We start from the raw sequence: 20,494 nt of genomic DNA, 5'->3' as shown, positions 1-20,494 counted from the left end.
AAAGTGGGCGTTAACACCAGCTCCCACTGAGCCAGCAAACATGTAGCCTACGTTCGTTAAACCGCGTAACTGTAGCAACCAAGAATTCGAACAACGTAACGTTCGACGTTGCAGCGTCGTCATTAACGTTCAGGCATATGGTATAATCATAAGCTAGCCATTTAGCTTAACATAATCACAGGAGGTTTAATGTATACTTAGAGTAGCAGCTCTGTAATTGACTATTAACAAAAACTGAATCAGATTACAAACATTTTTTCACTATAAACCAAATATGCGAGTCTATCAAACACAGAAGCCCTGCCAACTTTTACCCATTTTAACGTACAGACCTGCACATCAATAAAAATGTATGAGACACGCATTTATTTCATTATCAGATGGACGCGGTTTGTACTAGTTAATTAGTAGGATTTGTATTGTATAGTTTAGCCTTTTTAACAGTTCAGATGTATGTTTTGCAATCTTTGCATCATTTACTGTGACTTACAACAAATGGTTATGTGCCTTTAACGTTAACTACATCTGCAGGTATGCATGCGACAAAAAACTACAATATCCACGACAACCAAGCGATAGGCTGACGCGCACACTGCTATGACTTATGGGAAATCGAGTACACAAGGATTTTTGTGAACGTCGGGATTTTATGTACACAGGTGACAGTGGGGTTATATTGTGTGGGAAAAATATATACACATATTGCCAACGAAAGTTGAACCAACCACATTAAATTTGTTGATTTGCCACTTTTAGTTTCATTCGTGCATCCTAGCTAAATACTACAACTCCCAACAGAAGCTCAACCAGGATGTGGTTCCGTGATGTCAACATATACATGGAGATGTCGACATGAAACTGTCAAGTGTTTTTGTTTGTTATGATCATAATACGTTGTTTTTTTGTCTAAATTTAGCGGCTTGAGGATGAGAGGCGTTTGTCTGAAAGTTCTGTCGCTTTCCTTTGTGCTGTTATTTGTAAATGTGTGCGTGTCCGGGCGAGATGAAAGGGAAAACACGTTGGACCTGCATGAGAGAGATGACGACGGGGGAAATGAAAGAGATAATACGCTGGCTGAAAATGAACAAACGTCAGTAAAACAAAACAGAGAAGATGGACTCGCTTCCCATGACCCTGAGAAGGACGGGCAGTCTGTCAGGTTTGAGCACAGTACTGTTTCTTTAGGGTGGTTTGGCCTAGTGCGGTAGCTAGGTAGCGACTAAAATCGTAATGCTTTTAACCTGGCTGCTAATGTATTACCTACTATCAACTTAAAGATACGATTCTAACGTACTTTATCCTAGATGTTTTTAATGTGAACATAGCCTACTGTGTTTAAATTAGACCATGCAATAGTACTTTTGTGCGATTACACACCTAAAATTGACTTCCGAGCATGATTAAGAACTTTATCTATTAATGCCAGTTAAAATAATGAATTACTGTTTCATATCACACATAGGGAGCCTGTAAGTCATACAAAGTGCAGCATGGTCACTTCTAAATGTGTGTCACACCCACGCCTGTCTTTTTGCAGCAAGACCAATGACACCACAGACAACGACAGCAATGACACGCTCCACTCTACAACAACTGCTTCCAAGCCAACTACCCCAGCACCCCCGACCCCCAAGCCAATTCTGCCTGTGCAGACCGGTGTCAAGGCCCAAGAAGAAGAGCAGTCCAGTGGGATGACTATATTCTTCAGCCTGCTTGTTATTGGTCTGTGTTTATCCACATTCACTAAAGAGCAGTCTGTTTTACTGTTGTGATTTGTGCTGTCAGCGGAAACTTCTCAGGCATTTTCCCAAGACGACTATAGACAAGAGCTCCTCATACATATTAGAAAGTATGACATAAATGAAGCTACAACAGACATTATGCTCATTGTGATTCAAACAGTATTCATTACATCTTGCACTGCTAATATATATGAAGGGGATAATGTGGAGGCACTTAACTTTCATTAAATCAGGTTTGCAAATGGTGATTTAGGATGATGGAAAAGGGAAAAGCAAAGGATGTGGTTACATTGTAAAGTACTTCTTAAGACACTTAAAGTGGCCATTAGTGCACTGTACCACTCCACACGATTTTAGACCAAGGAAATGGCATAAATCATGCATAAGGTTTACTAATTTGACACATTCACTTTGTTTCTTAAACACATAGCTTTGATGTAACATACATTTGATTTCATTCATTTTCTTAAGATATTAGCAGCAGTATATAGTTGTTTAAAGGATTGTCTCAGAGTACAGACTACAAACCACTCCATAAACCATGTTTAGCCTTTGTCTGTGACTATAAATACATTAACATAGGCACACATTGATTTTACTCATTTATAAATGATACATAGGTTCCAATCTTACTGTCACAAGCTACTTTTATGTTTATTGAGGGCTGTTATATTTTATTATACAGTCTAAGAACAATAATTATTATGTCAAGCCATTTGCTTGTAGTGAAGAATGTCACACAATTATGTTTGAACCCATTTACATAAAATATTTTCCCAGTTATATTGATGCAAATCTGAGTGTGCATTATATTGATTTAAATTTCAGTTGACACTCTTGTTTACCTAATAATCTGAAGAAAAGAAACAGCAGCAGACACGATCATAATTATTTTTTTATTAAATTCCATATAAAGTGGACATGACTTTCAGAACACGGATGTAGTTGTATTCAGTATAATATTAATCATTCAGTGGTTTTCCTGCTCACTCCCCCTAGGTATCTGCATCATATTGGTGCACCTGCTTATCAAGTTCAAGTTGCATTTTCTTCCAGAAAGTGTGGCTGTTGTGTCCCTTGGTGAGTACCTGAATTTATTGTGTTTCTACTGGTAAGAGCTCTTAAGGAGGTTTTTAAAGACAAGAACAACAAACTGATGTAATCCTGAGACTTTGAGGGTTGGCCGATGCTACACTCCATAGAGTCTCCACGAGTAATGAAATTATGATCTTTTACTTTGCTGTGTTTTGTAATTTAATGTAAATATAAATGTAGTAAATTAGTAATAGTAAATTTAAAATTTTTAACATCTAAGCCTTTAAATCCGTTGATGTCATTAGCAGCCTTACCTGAAATGTAGGAAGTGCTTTATTTTTACAAAACAAGATTTTTTTTTTCTGAAATGAACGTTTGCTTTACTTGAGCTTAATTCTCTTTCCTCTGATTCCTTCCATCCCCCTTGTCTTGACATGTTTTTGCGGTTATACTCACTAGGTGACACACATCTGTCTTGACCCTGAAGGCCTTTTCCTCTTGTGCTCTTGTGCTTATGAGACTGCGCTTGTCTCAGTGTTTGTAGCAGGGGACTCTGCTGAAGAGAGATAACACTTTGCTTACAAATCAGGAAGGGCTGCTTTTCCTTCCTCATCACTTCCCCTCTCATCTACTCATTGTATTTCTTCCTCTGCACTATCCCTCTCCATCTGACAGTATATCTGGGTCTCACACAGTGGTTTGAGGCGTATATTTAATTTCTTTCTCCATCTTATCTGTCTCCCTTTCTCTGCCCTTTACGCAGCTTTGTGTTTTCCTCACCCTTTTAATTAATGTTCTGGTGGGCTCTGTAGCAAACGAGCTGAAGGCCCAAGGGAGCTTTCTCAAAGACAAAATTAAGACAATGGCTCTTTTATTCTCTATGTTTCTAATTTATCCCTGAACTACGGTGGATGTTTTTCAGGCATCCATTTATTTTAACCATTAAAGTGAAACTTAGCCTTAGGTTTGGGCTCCCATCTGTGTTTTGGTTGTATTAAAATTTTCATAAAGTGAAGTAATGAAATATTTAATCAGTGGTATCATTTTTCCTGTCTCCTCACTCTTTCCAGGGATTCTAATGGGAGGCTTCATTAAGATCATTGAGTTCCAGGAACTGGCCAACTGGAAGGTATAGTCTGACTTACTGGTTACACCCTGATTCACAGATCCTGTTCTTGTGTCCACATTTTACTGACTCCAGTGCAGTGTAAAAGCTGCTCTCATTCAATTTTATATGTAGCTGAGATCAAAATTAAGCCAAGTTAAAGATGTGTGTGGTTTGATAGCTTATGGGCTGTGACGTCCACATGAGGATTGGTATCTCAGCAGGTGTGACTCTATTATAAGGTAGTTTCTGCTTAAGGTAAAAGATCTACATTCCTCCACACAACAAACACCCTTTCCCCTTCCCCTCTACAGACCATCCTCCCTAAATGCTCTCTAAACACTGAAAGTTGCCTAAATGCTATAAAAGAAAAATGCTCTGGCTGTATCCGTCATATTGACTGTATTATGGAGAGAAGGGCAAGCACAACTCGTATAACCACTTTTCCTAGTTCATGTGTGATGCAATTTATCCCACTGCAAATTGCCTGGGAATCCCACACCCACCCTTGATAAACATCTGTCACCCCGTGCAGTAGACTTTCATTTTTCCTTCTGAGCCCTTATTTTCATTCATTTCCTGTATGCTGTGTTTGTCTCAAATCTCATCTCACTAATGCTCTTTTGTTATATATTTATACTGACAAACACCACGCTTTGCTTGCTATCTTTCCATTCTGTCCCAATGAGCCTTCCTTTTTTTCTCTTGGTTCTCACAGCCTTTAATTAACATTCCTTGTTCTCTGCCAGTGAGTGAGAGAACAAATGAACAAGAGAGGTAGAGAGAGATGTAGAGTGAAGGGGGAGGGAGCAAAAGAGGACAGGTTGTGTCAATGTTTCTTGCACACAGGGGTCCATTGTTTTTTTTAGCTTTGGGGCCCCAGGGTGTCGCTGAGTCATCAACACTAGTAACCGAAGCCCCGGAGCCCCCGTTTACCCTTTTCTGTGAATCCGTAGATGACTATCTGTGTTTGTGTTTAAGTTATGGCTAGCAGGCCAGCTAATCTCATATAGAGTTGGTTCTGGTATCATCGGTTATCACTCTACAGCTTCATAAAACAAACGCATTAGGTTATATGTTACGCACCAGTCTGGACATGGATGCTCAATGGAAATTTTAAAAAAAGCCCACTGGAAATTGTAGAAATCCAGGCAATGATGCAAATCCACTATGTCTGACCTATTTGTTTTTTGAAAGAGGCTCTAATAGTAGGATGCATCATGCAAAATGTTCAGTGAGGTGAGTAACGCAGCCAGTGGCAAAAGTGTGATTCTGTCAGCGTAGTTTTTTCAGTTGCTACACTTTTAAAATTGTGCACACATGTACTCACCAGTCTATAAATCACTGTTCCAGGTGTCTGTTCTCCCTGATAAACTGGGAATTACATTAAGTCTTAATCTACCTTTTTCATAAGGCAACAACTAAATACAGCACAGCATCTTTTCAGTGTAATCTCCTCCTGACAAAATACCTCTAAAACTGGCTCATTTGGCTATCTAGAAAGCCTTCAAGACTGTCCTACAAACCGCCAAGGGTGTACAAACCCTTCGGGCAGCAGCATCCTGTCAGCTCTGGATTTGGCCTCTCAGCTTTCAGCAATCTGCTATCTTTCCTTCTGGCTCCTTAAGCTCTCCATCTCTGGTCCCTACAGTCCTGCAAATGAAGAGAAGCTCTTCCCTTATGTCTTTTGTGGTGCTCCTTTCTGCATTCTTCTCTCATCTGCCCATATCTCCCCTGACACAGATAGAAGGAGTAATAGCATGTAGTACAAATGCTAGCAGCCATTTGTCTCCTAGCTAAAACACAGAGAGATAAACAGGTGAATATCTTTTCATTGTTGCTTTGTTTCCTCTTTGTTTAAGCGTTGATGTCTGTAGTGTATTATCGGGGCTCATCATTTCTCCTCAGTGGCTGCAGTGATGTGTTTTAAGCCCCAAAGGGCACCGCATACTTTTATTAGAGCTCTCCCACGCCACGGATAGAGAGCAACACAAGGAGAGAAGTTTTAATTGTGGTTTCAGGGGCCCTTTTCCCATGTGGTGATGTCACTAGTTAAAGCTGAGCCTCTAGAGAGTTTATACTCTGAACGAAGGTTCCTTCAACGGTTCCACTCATATATTTCTTTTAACTGTGCTCCCTTCATCTCGGCATTCATCTTTTCTCATTTAGTTCAAGCTCTGTGTCAGCGCTTCTCCAGAGTGTGAGCCTCTGCTCTCTGGGTTTATCCATTTCATCTTTCATTTTCTTGCAACGGCTGTCTATCAATATCATCTGTAACTGAAATCTCATTACCACTATTCAGTCCACTAACTGTTCTCATGGATTCAAGAGGCAACCTTTCTGAAATGAAATCGTATATGTTTTTTTAAATTCTTTTTATGCATGTTAATAACAGAACAGAGCTTTGTGTGCATGTTCAGTCACAGCTGTAGACATTCTTTTGTGCTGTAGTAAAGCATGTACATGTATGGCATTTCTTCTGGTGTGTCAGGTGTTAATATTCATTCCTGACCACATAGCTTGAAGGGCAGAGGTCTGCTGGAGACAAAAGTCAAGAAAACCTAGAACCTAGAAGCAGGATTTGGCCTGCTTTTTCTGAAATTTGAATGTATTAAGACAAGAGGTATGCAAGAGCATTACTTTTTGAGCCCACATCTTCTATGTTTGGCTTATTTTTAAATGCTTGAAACCCTAATACAGTTGTTTAGTATTAACAGATCAATAGACCAAAATTACAACTTGACAGCCAAAAGAATGTTTTTTTCAATTAAACAATGTTCTGTGGTGATGTTTTCTCTCTCCAAATGATGTCATTCCCCTTTGGGTCTGAGTAATTAGTTAGATAGGAAAATAAAAAATAAATTCAGAAGATTATGAAACAAGTCATGTCATTATGTTTTAGATGAACTACCAGCATTATCCTTGAGCTTTTATATCACCAATTTCCCAATGTTTTGACAAAATAATATACAAATTCAGATAATTGAAAATTAAACTTGCAAGAAGGAGGTGTATCACATTTTTATGTGGCTGGCCTCTCTGCTGTTGTTCATTGCATAGGTGTTAAAACACTTCTACAGAATCCCAAATGAAAACTGGACGCAATTGTCTTCATGTCCATGTGGGTTGTTGGAGTTGAGATTCAGGCTCTACCAGCTGTCAAAACTGGTTTTGTAATACAAAGAGCGAAATCGTTGACTGGGTGGAGTAAAACTGGCCCTACCTTAGTCCATGTTTTTTGACAGAAACTGGAGTGTTAAGCCCAGCCCAGAAATATAACATCTACATGAACATTCACTAATGCAAATATTGACTTTTACATTACTGACAGATTATGCACAAAACACACACAGAATGTTCATACACACACACACACAGTACAGGAACACATGGTGCATCATGCACAGACACATTGGCAGCCAGAGTGTAATGCATGGGCACATGATGCCTATGCCTGATCCGGGAGCCTGGCCCATTCAGCTGAGAAGCAACAATGATTTCATTATGTTGCTGAAATAATCAGAGAGCTAAGGTCACTGGGATACTGTGTGTGCGTGCGTGTGTGTTTGTGAATGAATGAGAGAGATTCGGAGATCAAAAGAATTTCTAGAAAAGGATGTCTAGATATTCATGTCTACAGCTTTTGTACGAGAGCATATTAGTGGAAGAGATTAAATGCATGTGGAAGTGGTGAATAGGATGGCTGGCAGGCAGGCATTGCCGCAGATGAGCACCTGATGTATGCGCTGTCCTGCGGTCAGTATTTGGATTTGTTTTGTCAGATGAAGGGTTGTTACTAGCAGCTACAGCATGGCCCCTACATCACCCTTTCCCCTGCTTCCATGACTAAGTATTAGGTCAGCTGATGATCACTGAAGCAACTTTCATTAGTCAGATGAATAGTAGAGAATATATCTAGACGACTGTGTAATAACCATGGTCACATGTTTTATCATTCACTGCAAAACACACATATTCAATTATTAGGATTTGTGTAAAGATAATTAAGAAAATTTGCGGCCTCTTTTTCATGATGGTAGAATGTGCAATCACAATTTTCTAATAAAGTTAGGGTGATTTTTTTTTTTATTTCTTTCCTTTTGATGTTGATTGCATGTAACGTTGTCGTTTTTTTTTTTTAAAGGAGGAGGAAATGTTCCGCCCCAACATGTTCTTCCTTTTGCTTCTGCCACCCATCATCTTTGAATCTGGATACTCCTTACACAAGGTGTGGTATTTGGGAAAAAAAAAAGTTTAACTTTTAGTTAATAGATTGCTCCATGTACATTATTAATTTGAAGAGCTCAGAGAGAACAGTACAGTTAATGTCTATTTAAATGTGCTGACTCAAAACAGCAAAAAAAATTAAATTAAAAGCTTGGTTATGTGTTTTGTGTTCATCCATAAGCATTGTTTTCATTTGTTATCACTATAACGGTTAAATTGGATGCAGAAGTGGCTCATTACATTTTATTATGCATTCATAATGAAAATGCTGAGGAATCTCTTTCACATCATTCACAGTGATACAGTTTTTTTTCTGCACCTTTACTGTGAGCTATGTTTCATTTCAATGTTGGCATGTTATGTTATGTAACTCTTATTATACATGCCTGCTGCTAAGCCCATGAATACTTAAGCTGTGTGTGTGTCCATGTATGTTCAGGGGAACTTCTTCCAGAACATTGGCTCTATTACCCTGTTTGCTGTGATTGGCACAGCTATCTCTGCCTTCATTGTTGGAGGCGGAATCTACTTCCTGGGCCAGGTGAGAATTCTAGTAATCAGTCAACTGCTCTGGCATTATCTGGGCCTGTTCAGACAAAACAAACTGTGTCCTGTGTCTTGATAAAATATGCTTTGACACATTTCCTAAAGAACCCTGTTAATACAAGGAATTTTTCAGATGCTATAGTAACTCACTGTCATTTTTTGTTTTAATCAGGCTGATGTGATTTACAAGATGACCATGACTGATAGGTGAGTGTCAGTCTTCCACTTTTATATAAATTAGCATTCTCTATTTTTCATTTAAAATTGTCCTTGAGGACATAAACACCACCCATCCATTTAGGGAAATCTGGATGGTGGTATTTATAGTTTTTGTTTTTTTTAGCAACTTTCACATAGTAGAATTGTCAAGTTACCAGAGGCAGCTGACAGAATGCATTTCTTTACTTGGCAAGCCCAAGTCCCCTTTGTATCTAATCTGTCATCCACAGTCAGCATAAATGTATGTTATGTGTTCAAGCTTCTTTCCTGTTCAACAAGGAAAACAACAAGGATAGGTCTCCAGTCCCATTTTTAGGCCTCTTCTCTCAAGATTTTTAATTGAATTTGTCGGAGAAATGCAGGAAATGGGCTAAGAAAGACTTGATTATATGTCAGTGGGGGAAGTCCCCACACAGTCCTGAAATTCTTTTTGCAAACACATTTTATCGCACACCCATTTCTGCCTACACAGAGTGTATGTACAAAAAACTTTTTTTCCCCACTTCTGCAGTAATTTGATTTAAGGTTCACCAAATTTTCTGTTAAACTTAGGACCGATTTTGTTTTTCCTTTTCAAAAAAACAACTCATGACCTATTATGAAAAATGGCTTTGGTATTTAGTTTGATGCATTTTTATCTCGTTTTAATATGTTTCCCCCCTCTTTTCTTTAAGGTTCATAACTGCTGACAATTGTTTGTCTTCTCTCTTCTGTCTTCCTTGCAGTTTTGCCTTTGGCTCACTGATCTCAGCTGTTGACCCTGTAGCTACCATCGCCATATTCAATGCTCTCAATGTGGATCCAGTCCTCAATATGCTGGTGTTTGGGGAGAGCATCCTCAATGATGCTGTCTCTATTGTCCTCACCAAGTAAGAGTCTCTATCAGTCCTGTCATGACTTCTCCAGTGCACATATTGACGCATTACATGCGTCCATGCATCATGGTATGGTTAAAAAAAAACATTTTTAAAAGGCAGCCAGCCGGACCTTTTTTTGATGAGGATCAGAAACCCACGCAATTCTGTCTTGCCATGCTTCATCAATCTATGTGGTTGCAGCCAAACAAAGGGTGCTTCAGACCAATCAATGTCATGAGGAAGTGTGGGTATATATGGGAGTGTTTCAGGTGTGACAATAGTGAGAAACAACAGTTCATTCATCAACACTTCTCTCTGCCATAACAGTTTTCTTGATGCTAGTAACAATTGCCTTTTATTGGCATGCTCTCCATGTGAACACTAGCTAAGTTCCTCAGTAGTTTGTGGTTTCTGCTTTGGCAGTATGTTGAAATGAGTAGTTGATTGATGGTGACTAACATATGGTCCACACAGTTATCTGCCAAGTATTCTTCTGGTCGCACCTTTTCCTTTTTAACGGAAAAGGAGAAGAAAGGATGATCACTTTAAAATCTAAGGAAATTCAACTGAAGCAAGACAATTGAATTCTGTAAAAAATGAACAGTGAGGCCTGTGGATATTAAATTTCTTCCACCTCCTCTGTTGGATATCCATTGAAAGGTCTCTACATGGTATCCATTCTATTCCTTTCCTAGGTAGGCAACTTAGTGGACACTGCACAATATGATTAAGTCCGGTGTAATTTGTCAACAATAGTACTTTAAAATGCAGTTTTAAAGACTGTAATTAATAATTAGTTATTTTAAAATGCATGGTCTTTCCATTATTGGTAGCCTAAACAAAATGTTCTGTTCAATTCAGTTCAGTTTGTATAGTTTTACAATTTTAGAATCAAAATTGTCTCTAGGTGCTTTAAAGAAACCCATAGCCCCCAAGCAAGCAGACAGGAACAGGACCCGGCTCACCAGGAGAACCATGCTGCTGATAGTCGGCCGGGTAAAGGAAGAGAAGAATAGACAGGACAGAGAGGATGAAAGAAAGAGAGAGGAAAACAAACATTACAGGACAAACTTGGCAGGTTGTTGTAATTGTAATGCTGACAACTGTGTATTGTATTTATATTTTAACTAGTATGTTGTTAAAGTTAATTATAATTATACTGAACAGATGAACAACATAGACAGGTGTTGACAGGAAACACTACAAATAGCACAATTAAAAACCTTGCCCAGTTTTCAATTAGTTTATTATCTGCTCCTTTCTGGCTGAATTATTTGCTTAAGATATGTATTTGCTTAGATAAACACTAATACATCAGTTCCTTACAGCTGTAAATAGCAGCTGTGCAGCCTGTGCTGACCCACCCAGTGTTTTACGGTTACACATTGCAGTCGGACACGTAGGGAGGATAAGTGACATTTTTATCTTCCTGAAAGATTAAAAAAAAAAAATCATAGTCACGATGCACTCAACATGTAGGAAGTGTGTACTGTTACATCTGAATGGATGTAAGGTAGCTGGAATGGCAACCTGATGAATGTGGTGTTCACTGATGAGTATCTGTGTCATACCTGGAAAGCTCAGCCTTCCAGTAGTTTGAAAATAAAGTTCCGTATTTGCACGTTTTTGAAGTTAATTTAATGTCAGTTTGCATGTTTACACATGAGAATGAAATTTGCCATTCAAACTAGCAGCATACAACAGACGCTAGAATAGTTAAAAAAGTTAAAAGGAAAAAAAGCATAGTAGACAGAACAGCGTGTTGAAAAAGACAGGTATAGTCTCTTCAGAGTATCCTTCTCAGAACTGTTTATGAAGTTCATACAGTATCAGCAGACAGACAAAAACTTGACAGACGAGTTTGACAGAAAGTTTGCTGACTTCCCTTGTTTATACCTATCACCGTCATTTTATCTGCTATCTGTACTTCCTTGACTGTTGCCCTGTGTCTCCTACTTACAACAAGCTAAATGTGCAAAGTGATCTCAAGTGACTGCATGCCTCTGTCGAGTAAATGAATGTATGAATAATAGATAGAGTGAACAGCACTGGCAGTTTACTTGTTGTTAGCACCTCAGAGAGTGCCATTCTTAGAAAACTACTTTACTGTTAGGCCAGTCCAGCAGCCATGCAGCTAACGCTTTTGCTTGGATACAGGTATTACCATCAGATAATTATACTTTGTTGTCTGGTTGTTTGTCTAAATAGCTTTAATTATAAATAGGATTTAAAGAGTACAATGAAACAGGCTGTCTCAAAATTGTGGTTTGTGATTGTGGTTCACAAAATGTCCAAGTATGTTTGTTTTTGTTTGTATTTACATTACTTTAATTTAGATGAAGGGTATTTGAAACTGCATGCACACTACTTCTGATGCACTTTTTCACTGTAGGAGTGTTTCTGCCATCTAGAGTAATATTTCAGTATTACAGTCAGAGTCACAGTTTTTCTTTTCTTTTTTTTCTCTTTCAGCACTGCAGAAGGTTTCTTTTCACAATCAGACAACTCCATGGTAACGGGCTGGGAGACATTTTTGCAAGCTTTGGGTTATTTCCTGGAAATGTTTTTTGGTTCTGCTGCCTTGGGAACCCTCTCTGGGCTCATCTCAGCTCTTGTATCCAATTCATTCTATATGTGTGAGCTGCTATATGTGTGTCTGTCTCCTTGGTATATTTGTGTTTATTTTCTGCTCCAGTTTTACATAATTTCCCTAACTCACTGATCAGTTTCTGAAACACTTTGACCTGAGGAAGACGCCATCGCTGGAGTTTGGAATGATGATAATCTTTGCTTACCTCCCCTATGGCCTGGCAGAAGGAATCAAACTGTCCGGTAGGTGCATACAGACCTACATTTTTCTATATGAGTTTGAATGTTTGAATGTTGCTCTTACTGATTCCTCCCTCCCATCTGATGCTCTTCACCTACAGGAATAATGTCTATCCTGTTTGCGGGAATTGTGATGTCTCATTACACCCATCACAACCTGTCTCCTGTCACTCAGATCCTTATGCAGCAGACTCTACGTACAGTGGCCTTTATGTGTGGTCAGTGAATTCCCATTTAGCTTCTTTTTTTTGCCCTGGTTTTAATTTTTTTCCTTGTTTGCATAATTTTCAAAAGTCTTCCATTTCTTTTTTTTTTTCCAGAGACGTGTGTTTTTGCCTTCCTTGGCCTCTCCATCTTTAGCTTTCCTCATAAATTTGAAATATCTTTTGTAATCTGGTGCATAGTAAGTACCCTCTATTTACATTCTATCTGACTAATCCTGTCAGTTTTTTTGGATTCACACAGTCCTCTTTTATGTCAGATTTAACAGCTTTTGTTCTCTTTATAGGTTTTAGTGCTTCTTGGCCGAGCAGTGAACATCTTCCCTCTATCATTCTTGCTCAACTTTTTCAGAGACCACAAGATCACACCTAAAATGATGTTCATCATGTGGTTTAGTGGTGAGATGACTCAACACCTTTCTTGTTATTTGAATGTGGACACATACACATACTGCAGTATAATATAGAACAGAGGAGATGTAGCAATCAACCAGCTTATCTAATTTTGCAAGTAAACAAAACGGAAACTGTGGTGCAACAACCTTCTGCAGAGTTCATTAACTGCACTGAGGGGAAAAACAAAAACAGGAAGTTTGGTGAATCTGGGTTAAATGTCTGAAGAGACACAGTCATTACAGGATCTCTGTTCTTCAGCTAAAGCTGGCACTGTGATTTATTTATACAAAAAAAAAATCACAATTATTAGCTTCTGAAATGGAAGAATATTTACATTAGTCAAAATATGTATTTTTTATAACCACAGGACACATAACTATTGCAGCCAGAGAACATATAAAGGGCTTAAATATAGTCCTGATAACCTGACACTTTCCCAATAGTGTAAGAATGATGATCAGAAAATGTGATTTCTAATGAAAATATAGTTGCTATCTTACACTTTCTATGTTAATATTAAATCTCCAAATTTGTCACAATTCAGCAGTACATGTGATTCATTTTAAGATTTGATCTTTAGGTTTTAACTATGCGTATTTGCATGTTACAATTTCACTCCTTTTGCTAGGTTTGCGAGGGGCCATTCCCTATGCTCTAAGTCTTCATTTGGGCCTGGAACCCATTGAGAAGCGTCAGCTAATCGGCACCACCACCATCATCATTGTACTCTTTACCATCCTCCTCCTCGGTGGCGGTACTATGCCTCTCATCCGGATCATGGATATTGAGGATAGCCAGTCGCGGCATAAGAACAAGAAGGACATCAATCTCAGCAAGACAGAGAAAATGGTAATGGTTGATGGACTCTGATTTCACACTGAAACACTGACAGTTAGTTGTATGCAGTGATGTTGGCTGTGCCATCCTCTTATCTGCCATCAGGCACTTACTGTTCTCCCCGGAGGGGAAAAACATCAAAGGGTTGATTGTGGTTTGTGTGAAGGACACTGAATCAGCAGGAAGCAAACCACTCATCACACAGGCACAGTTGGAAACACCGACTATTGGACGGACTCAAACAAACCCCCGCATTATTACATTTTCCCAGATACTAAAATACACTCTATTGTGCTTAATATTTGACTTAATGATGTTAGCTCTAACTCTACATAATGGATAATTCTTCTGAAGTGCGTCCTATCATTGAGGTCAGTGGCGGCCTGTGGTGGTTCGTTTGCATGACTTGTATGTACGGTATTGGCCTGTTTGAAGTCTTCCAAAGCTAAGTGTTACCCCCCTAAGATACCAGCCGCTTGATCCATCAAACCCACATTTTCCCTTACAGCTCTCATGCCCTCTTTGATATTCCCTCTCTTTGGTCCCTCTGCTCTTTCCCCCTCATCTTTGTTCCTTTTGTGTGTGATCTTGACTCCACCACCCTCACCACTGTCATGTCATGTCATTTTAATTTTCCCCTGTATTCACCTCAAATTTCTCCTCCATGGCATTCACCTCCACCTCATTGGTCAGCCTCTCTCCCTTCTTTTTTTCTGTTAATATGACTCCCTGCTCTCTTCTCTTCTTTTCTCACCAGGGTAACACCATTGAGTCAGAACACCTATCAGAACTGACAGAGGAGGAGTATGAGGCTCATATCTACCATAGACAAGATCTGAAGGGCTTTATGTGGCTTGATGCTAAGTACCTTAACCCCTTCTTCACTCGCAGGCTCACCCAGGAGGTAAGAAAGAGAAATCCTCTGCATTATATGGAGGGCCACAACCTGATTTGTTGCTTTTTTTTTCAAACTGCTTTTCAGTGAGTCCCTGTGAATAATGTTCAATATAAAAACATGTTTCATGATATAGCAACCACACAGTCATGGCCTGCTTTTATTCCCCCATTTTTTAAATCATACAGGGAGTTTTATTTATTACAGTATAATTGCAGGGCTGTTTTGTACACTAGAGAACTGAAGCAGGGATGGAGTGGTTTTGTCAGAAAAATAGCTTAACTGTTTGTGACATTTAGCTCAGTGACAGCACTAATGAAGTTACTTTAAGTTTCCTTTGGATTAACTATCCAAGCAGAATCACAGCACAAGGAATAACACAGCCTTGCAGCTGTCCATAGCCCTGGGTGTTCTGATTGCAGCCTATAAATGAGTGCATATACCTCTTGTAGATTACCTTTTCTACCTGTCCTCCAGTTAGTGGGGTTTAAAAGCTTTAGCAGGAATATCCAGGCACTGTTTTTTTCACATACAGCCACACCTCAGATCACTTTAGGTGCACTTTATGCAAAATCTTAAAAACTGCAGCAGACATGCAAAGTCTAAGTAAATGTCCTGTGGAAAGTCTTGTATATGTCTAATGTGAGCGTGTGACAGGACCTATTACATGGACGGATCCAGATGAAGACGCTAACCAACAAATGGTATGAAGAAGTACGACAAGGACCTTCAGGCTCTGAGGATGACGATGAAGCTGAACTTCTGTAAACACTTGCAGTTCATAAGAAAACAAGGGATGGACAGTATGTATCCAGAGCTGTGGGTGTGTGTCTGTGAGTGTGTCATTCTGTGAAGACATGCAGTCTTTTCAGTATGTCAGTCACATGCACTTCTTATTTGTTCACCTGTCACCAGGTTTATGTTACAGAGGCATCTTAGACGGTGCCCAGAAAATTGTAACACCGAAAAAAGAAAATCTGTGAAAACTTTGGCATTCAACTTGCTTTAAATGCCAAATTATTAGCAGCTAAAGAATGTGACAGGATGGTGGACTGTGTGCTCCACTAAAATGCTGAGCAGGACACATGGGTGTTTTTATCGTGTTCTACATGAAGGTCTATGACTGAAGGGAAAGCAGCAGGGAAGCTGAGGCATACAATTTCTATATAAAGCAATACTAGTGCACTTTCTCACCTTTTCTTTTCTAATTTCTATCGTATACCACTGTTTTCTCACTATCTTTCTGTTAAACCAAATGTAATTCTCACATACATTAATGATTCTGAGTTCATTTATTTAGAAAACATAAAAACCAACTCAGAAACTTTGCAACAAGAGAAGTGCAGCAGAAAGTGAAAACTTGTGAAATGTGTTAACTTTTCAACACATTAAAAAAACTACTGTAGGTTACAGGAGAATAATCGAGCTCAAGATGATTGTTAATGCTTTTATGTTTCCAAGTTTGGTAAACAAAATGAACTTTTCTGTGTTTATAACCCTTCTCTGATGAGGTGTTGTTACTACACTGTGTTTTTTTTGTTTGTGTGATTTTCACAATGGGCACCGATGAATGTGGGACGACTTGTCTGTAGATGTTCTATTTATTTATGAAATGTTTGTGTGACGTTTGTGCGATAATGGCTTTTTTACACGCTCTGTTACTACAACAGGGTTAGAAAATGACACCTATAATAAATGACATTGAGATTATATCTGCATTCATTGCTTCTCTGTTGAGTGAGCAGCTTCAAATATAGCAGTCACTTTTCTCATGAACTGTGTAGGAGGCTGTATGTGGTGCATATTTGTGTCCAGCAGACATGTTTAAATGTCTTTTTTATCTATAGATAAGATAAGCCACAACTAATTTAGACGGGATTATAGAAAATCCAAATTTAAAACTTGCTAAACATGAAACACTGTGTGTTCTGTGATGTGGGTAAAAGTAAAAAAACTTCTGACAATGCAGCTTCTGAGCTCAGGCAGCATTACTTATATGTATCCCTTTTTCAATTAGAGTTTCAATGATTGTTACATGTGTGGTCCCCCTTCCAGTTTCACAGGATGCTCCCACTAATTAGCCCACAGATTGTTGTAAGTGGGAGGTTACAGTGTGACTGGCGAGGATGGGGAGCCAGACCAGTCCTCAGAGTAATTAGAATACATAAAAAGGTTAAAGCATGGTGTTGCTGGGAAATGTATCCTGTAACCTCCAGTCAAAGTGCTCCTGTCCAGCCCTGAGGAGCACCAGACTGTCATGCCCTTGAAATGTCTCAAAATGTCACATCTCATTAGGCATACTGATGAGGAGGTGACACTGTTAAACTGGAGGAAGAAATCATATCACAATCTCCATGTCAGTGCCATAATTAATGTTGGCAGTGTGTCTGCGTGTATCTCAGGGCCGTGCATGTTGTGTATAGAGTGGAAGAACTGTGAGGGAATGATTGAAATTTTTATGCAGTGCATTTGCTATTCATAAAAGGGAGGAAATGTTGCCACACATAACCGGCCTGCACTGAATCTGGACATCAGTTTGTAAAGGCCTGAAAAGCTGGTACAATGCTTAAAATATATAAATATATTTTTAAAAAACGAGCAAGTTTTTCTGATAATTCAAAAAGTAGATTACAGAACATCAAATCGGTTTGCCTGCTAATTAGGTTTGTTGTAGTACTGATTTACCACCAGTAGAGGGGGTCTAAATCCACTGCATTGGTACATGAAAAATTAATATTGTCAGATGACAGTAGATAAATTTAAAATTAAGTGAGTTATTGCACAATTATACCCAATACCCCCTATTAATAATATATAATAAAAGAGGAAGTTACGTTTTGGATGGTGGTTTAAAAAAGTTCATTTTTTATATGAAATAATTATCAAGTAGTAGACAAATATTTCTTTGCAACTATCGGTCTATTCTATCGAAATTTTGATGGGTTTATTTGCTTTATAAACGTATGTTTTCTTTTAGATTAGATGAAAGATTATAAGTATTGAGTGAGTGAATCAAGCTAGATCCTCTGTCAAATAGAGAATGAAATTACAATCTTAGTTTGCACAGGTGATGAATATCTCATCCTGGCACCCTGACAGTCTCTGATTATGCATATATACATGATGTATAAATATGTATGTGTGATGGATTTAACATCAAGCCTGTGGACTATCACGAAGAATTTTACTATTTAACATGCATGTTCTGATACAGAGATATAAATAAACACTCTAGAATTAGAAGGTACAGATCAGAATGTATTCCACTGTAGCATACACTGAAAGAAGAACAATAGCACCTGAGTAATAATAATTAACAATAATTCAAATATGGTCAATGTGGTGAAGTGGTGACGTTCACTTATCTATCCAGAGAGGGAAGTTTTGTTTTTGTTTTTTTTGCTGCCGTGATGTTCAGTATTTTATTATGTTGTGTGGGGATTCATTTAAAGGCAGCCTCCTGTGGCCACTCTTGGTACTGCTGTTTGAAAGTTGCAATAGCCAATCAGATCGCAATCAGAGTCAGTGACACCAAGGCCAGCTAGAAGGCCTTACCCTGAATAGCACATGAACGAGTCCTGTGATTGGATAAGCAAGGCGGCACTTTGCAAAATCTTTGAATTAAACCCAGAGATCTGATTGTTACCAACACATGCTTTTCAATCCATGATGGCTGAAGGAGGAGAAAAGATAGACGTGGTTGCAGATATACTCGCGACGCCATTTTCGAGACGGAACTTCTACGAAAACCTGGATCTGGTGAGAAGAGGTCGGCTAACCCCTGTGCTAGCTAGCTAGCCTGTCCCAGCATTAGCCTACATGTCCACAGAAAAGGACTTACTGATGGAACTGGAAGGCACAGACAAACTGTACAACGGAGCCATCGAAGTCTTCTAGGGAAAAGAAAGGAGGATGGATTTTATTTAAGCAGACACTGGAGGAGATCTGTGTTGGTGAGTGCAAGCATTTTATGTTTATTTGAAATTTTTGACATTATCTGTCAAGCTTCCCACTCTTAATTGTGCTTATTGGTTGTAGATGCTCAGGAAATCGGTTTGTTGAGCTAGCCTGTATTGAGGTGATGTTATGTTTAAGTGTGATTCCGTATGTATTCTCGAGCCATGGTGTCATATTGATGTTATTATGAGGTGTATTCACTTAGTCCTATAAGTGGGACGTCGTTGAAGGCCTAGGTGTGGAAACAACCAATCATATGCTTTAGGGTTGGGGGTAGGTGGGGGTCATGGTACAACAGAAATGATCACCAGAAAAGCCAACAGCATGACAGAAGTAACCATTTCCTTTCTTTTGTTCGCTGCTCAGTCAGTTGCTCTGTTTCCAGGTATTCAATCACTATACCATTATTTCTGAGGTGTTTAAATCATAGATATCTATGGATTTAAAATATACTGTCCCTTTCTGACTTTTCATCTGTCTGTAAAGTGCATAGTTCTTTGAGTCATAGGTGAAAGCCATCATTTTAATGCACTCACAATGCAACAGCACATGATGAATTGTAGTATTGTAGAGTTCTGACTCTCACAGAAAACGACAATATGTCACACCAGGTGGGCGTGAAAGAATTTTGATTTCTATAAATGGTGTATATTCCATATTTAACAGTGGAGGGGTTTTCCAAAAAATTAATAAACCAAACTAAATCCAAACGTATAGCCATTACTCCTGTAGGGTTCTTCTGATCATGTCTGTAGCAGGGGTGTGTTATGCAGTATTGAGCAGTAGTCAGTGCAGCCATGTTACAGTAAATACGATGACTGAATGGCAGAATAAAAGGAATAACAGAATCAGGATCAGAACTTAGATTCATATTCTTAAATGCTATACTTATTACCCATATATACAAGTATATGTTATTTTCATTTTGTTCTAAAATTCTGTCAAGCAAAAGCTTAGCTTCCTAAATTATCATCCTATCAAATAAAACATGGGTCAGCAGGAGCATCTATTTTGTCATGTGTTTGATATGATAGGTATGTATACAACATAACTATCATCATTTAGATGCCAACAAAATAAAGCCTGAGTTAACTTTAAGCGGTCTTCTCACTGACCCTGCTATTAGCCTGAAGGATTGTTTAAACCAGCTTCAAGGCATTTTGCAGTCTGTGATGTGCATGTGCGTGCTCTCTTGAATGCTGATGTACAGTGGAGAGACAAAACAGGGAGTGTATGTTTGCAGGCTGAATTGACCATTCAGCAGAAAGAGACACAACGTCAATGGTGGCGATGAGAGTGATCAATAATGCATAGTACAGTTTGGTGGTTAGATGGTAGGATTAAGAGGCTTATGGTGGCTAACCATAATGACATTTTATTTCAACATTTATCCAGACGGCATATCAATACTTGAAACCTTATGTATTGACATAACGACTACCATCCATAATGTCTGTTTTCCTAGGATAAGCCATAATTTTTTTGGTGACATCATTGGAGATTGACTAAATTGTTCATTGATGCGGATGGATGGTCTTTTTGCAAGTCATTTATAGTCTGCAAGTATCATGTATCATCCAAAGGTGTGGTCCTGTCAAAGGTGTTATTTAACTGTAAAAATCCATGCA

At 38.7% G+C, this 20,494-nt stretch overlaps 1 protein-coding gene across 1 annotated transcript; it reads left to right on the top strand.

Annotated features, from left to right (window-relative positions):
- Positions 1-819: 819 nt before the first annotated feature.
- On the top strand, positions 820-16,619 carry slc9a8 (solute carrier family 9 member 8). Its single transcript, XM_028410206.1, has 16 exons — positions 820-1,159; positions 1,538-1,722; positions 2,742-2,822; positions 3,848-3,906; positions 8,027-8,110; positions 8,549-8,650; positions 8,828-8,862; positions 9,600-9,743; positions 12,204-12,345; positions 12,458-12,563; positions 12,662-12,778; positions 12,881-12,963; positions 13,069-13,180; positions 13,806-14,026; positions 14,772-14,918; positions 15,567-16,619. The coding sequence occupies exons 1-16, from the start codon at positions 927-929 to the stop codon at positions 15,675-15,677; spliced, it is 1,962 nt and encodes a 653-aa protein (XP_028266007.1). The 5' UTR covers positions 820-926; the 3' UTR covers positions 15,678-16,619.
- Positions 16,620-20,494: the final 3,875 nt, after the last annotated feature.

The sequence above is a fragment of the Parambassis ranga genome, chromosome 7, assembly GCF_900634625.1.
Source record: "Parambassis ranga chromosome 7, fParRan2.1, whole genome shotgun sequence".
In the NCBI taxonomy this organism is placed as follows: Eukaryota; Metazoa; Chordata; class Actinopteri; family Ambassidae; genus Parambassis; species Parambassis ranga.
This window is presented reverse-complemented; position numbering and strand designations above follow the sequence as displayed.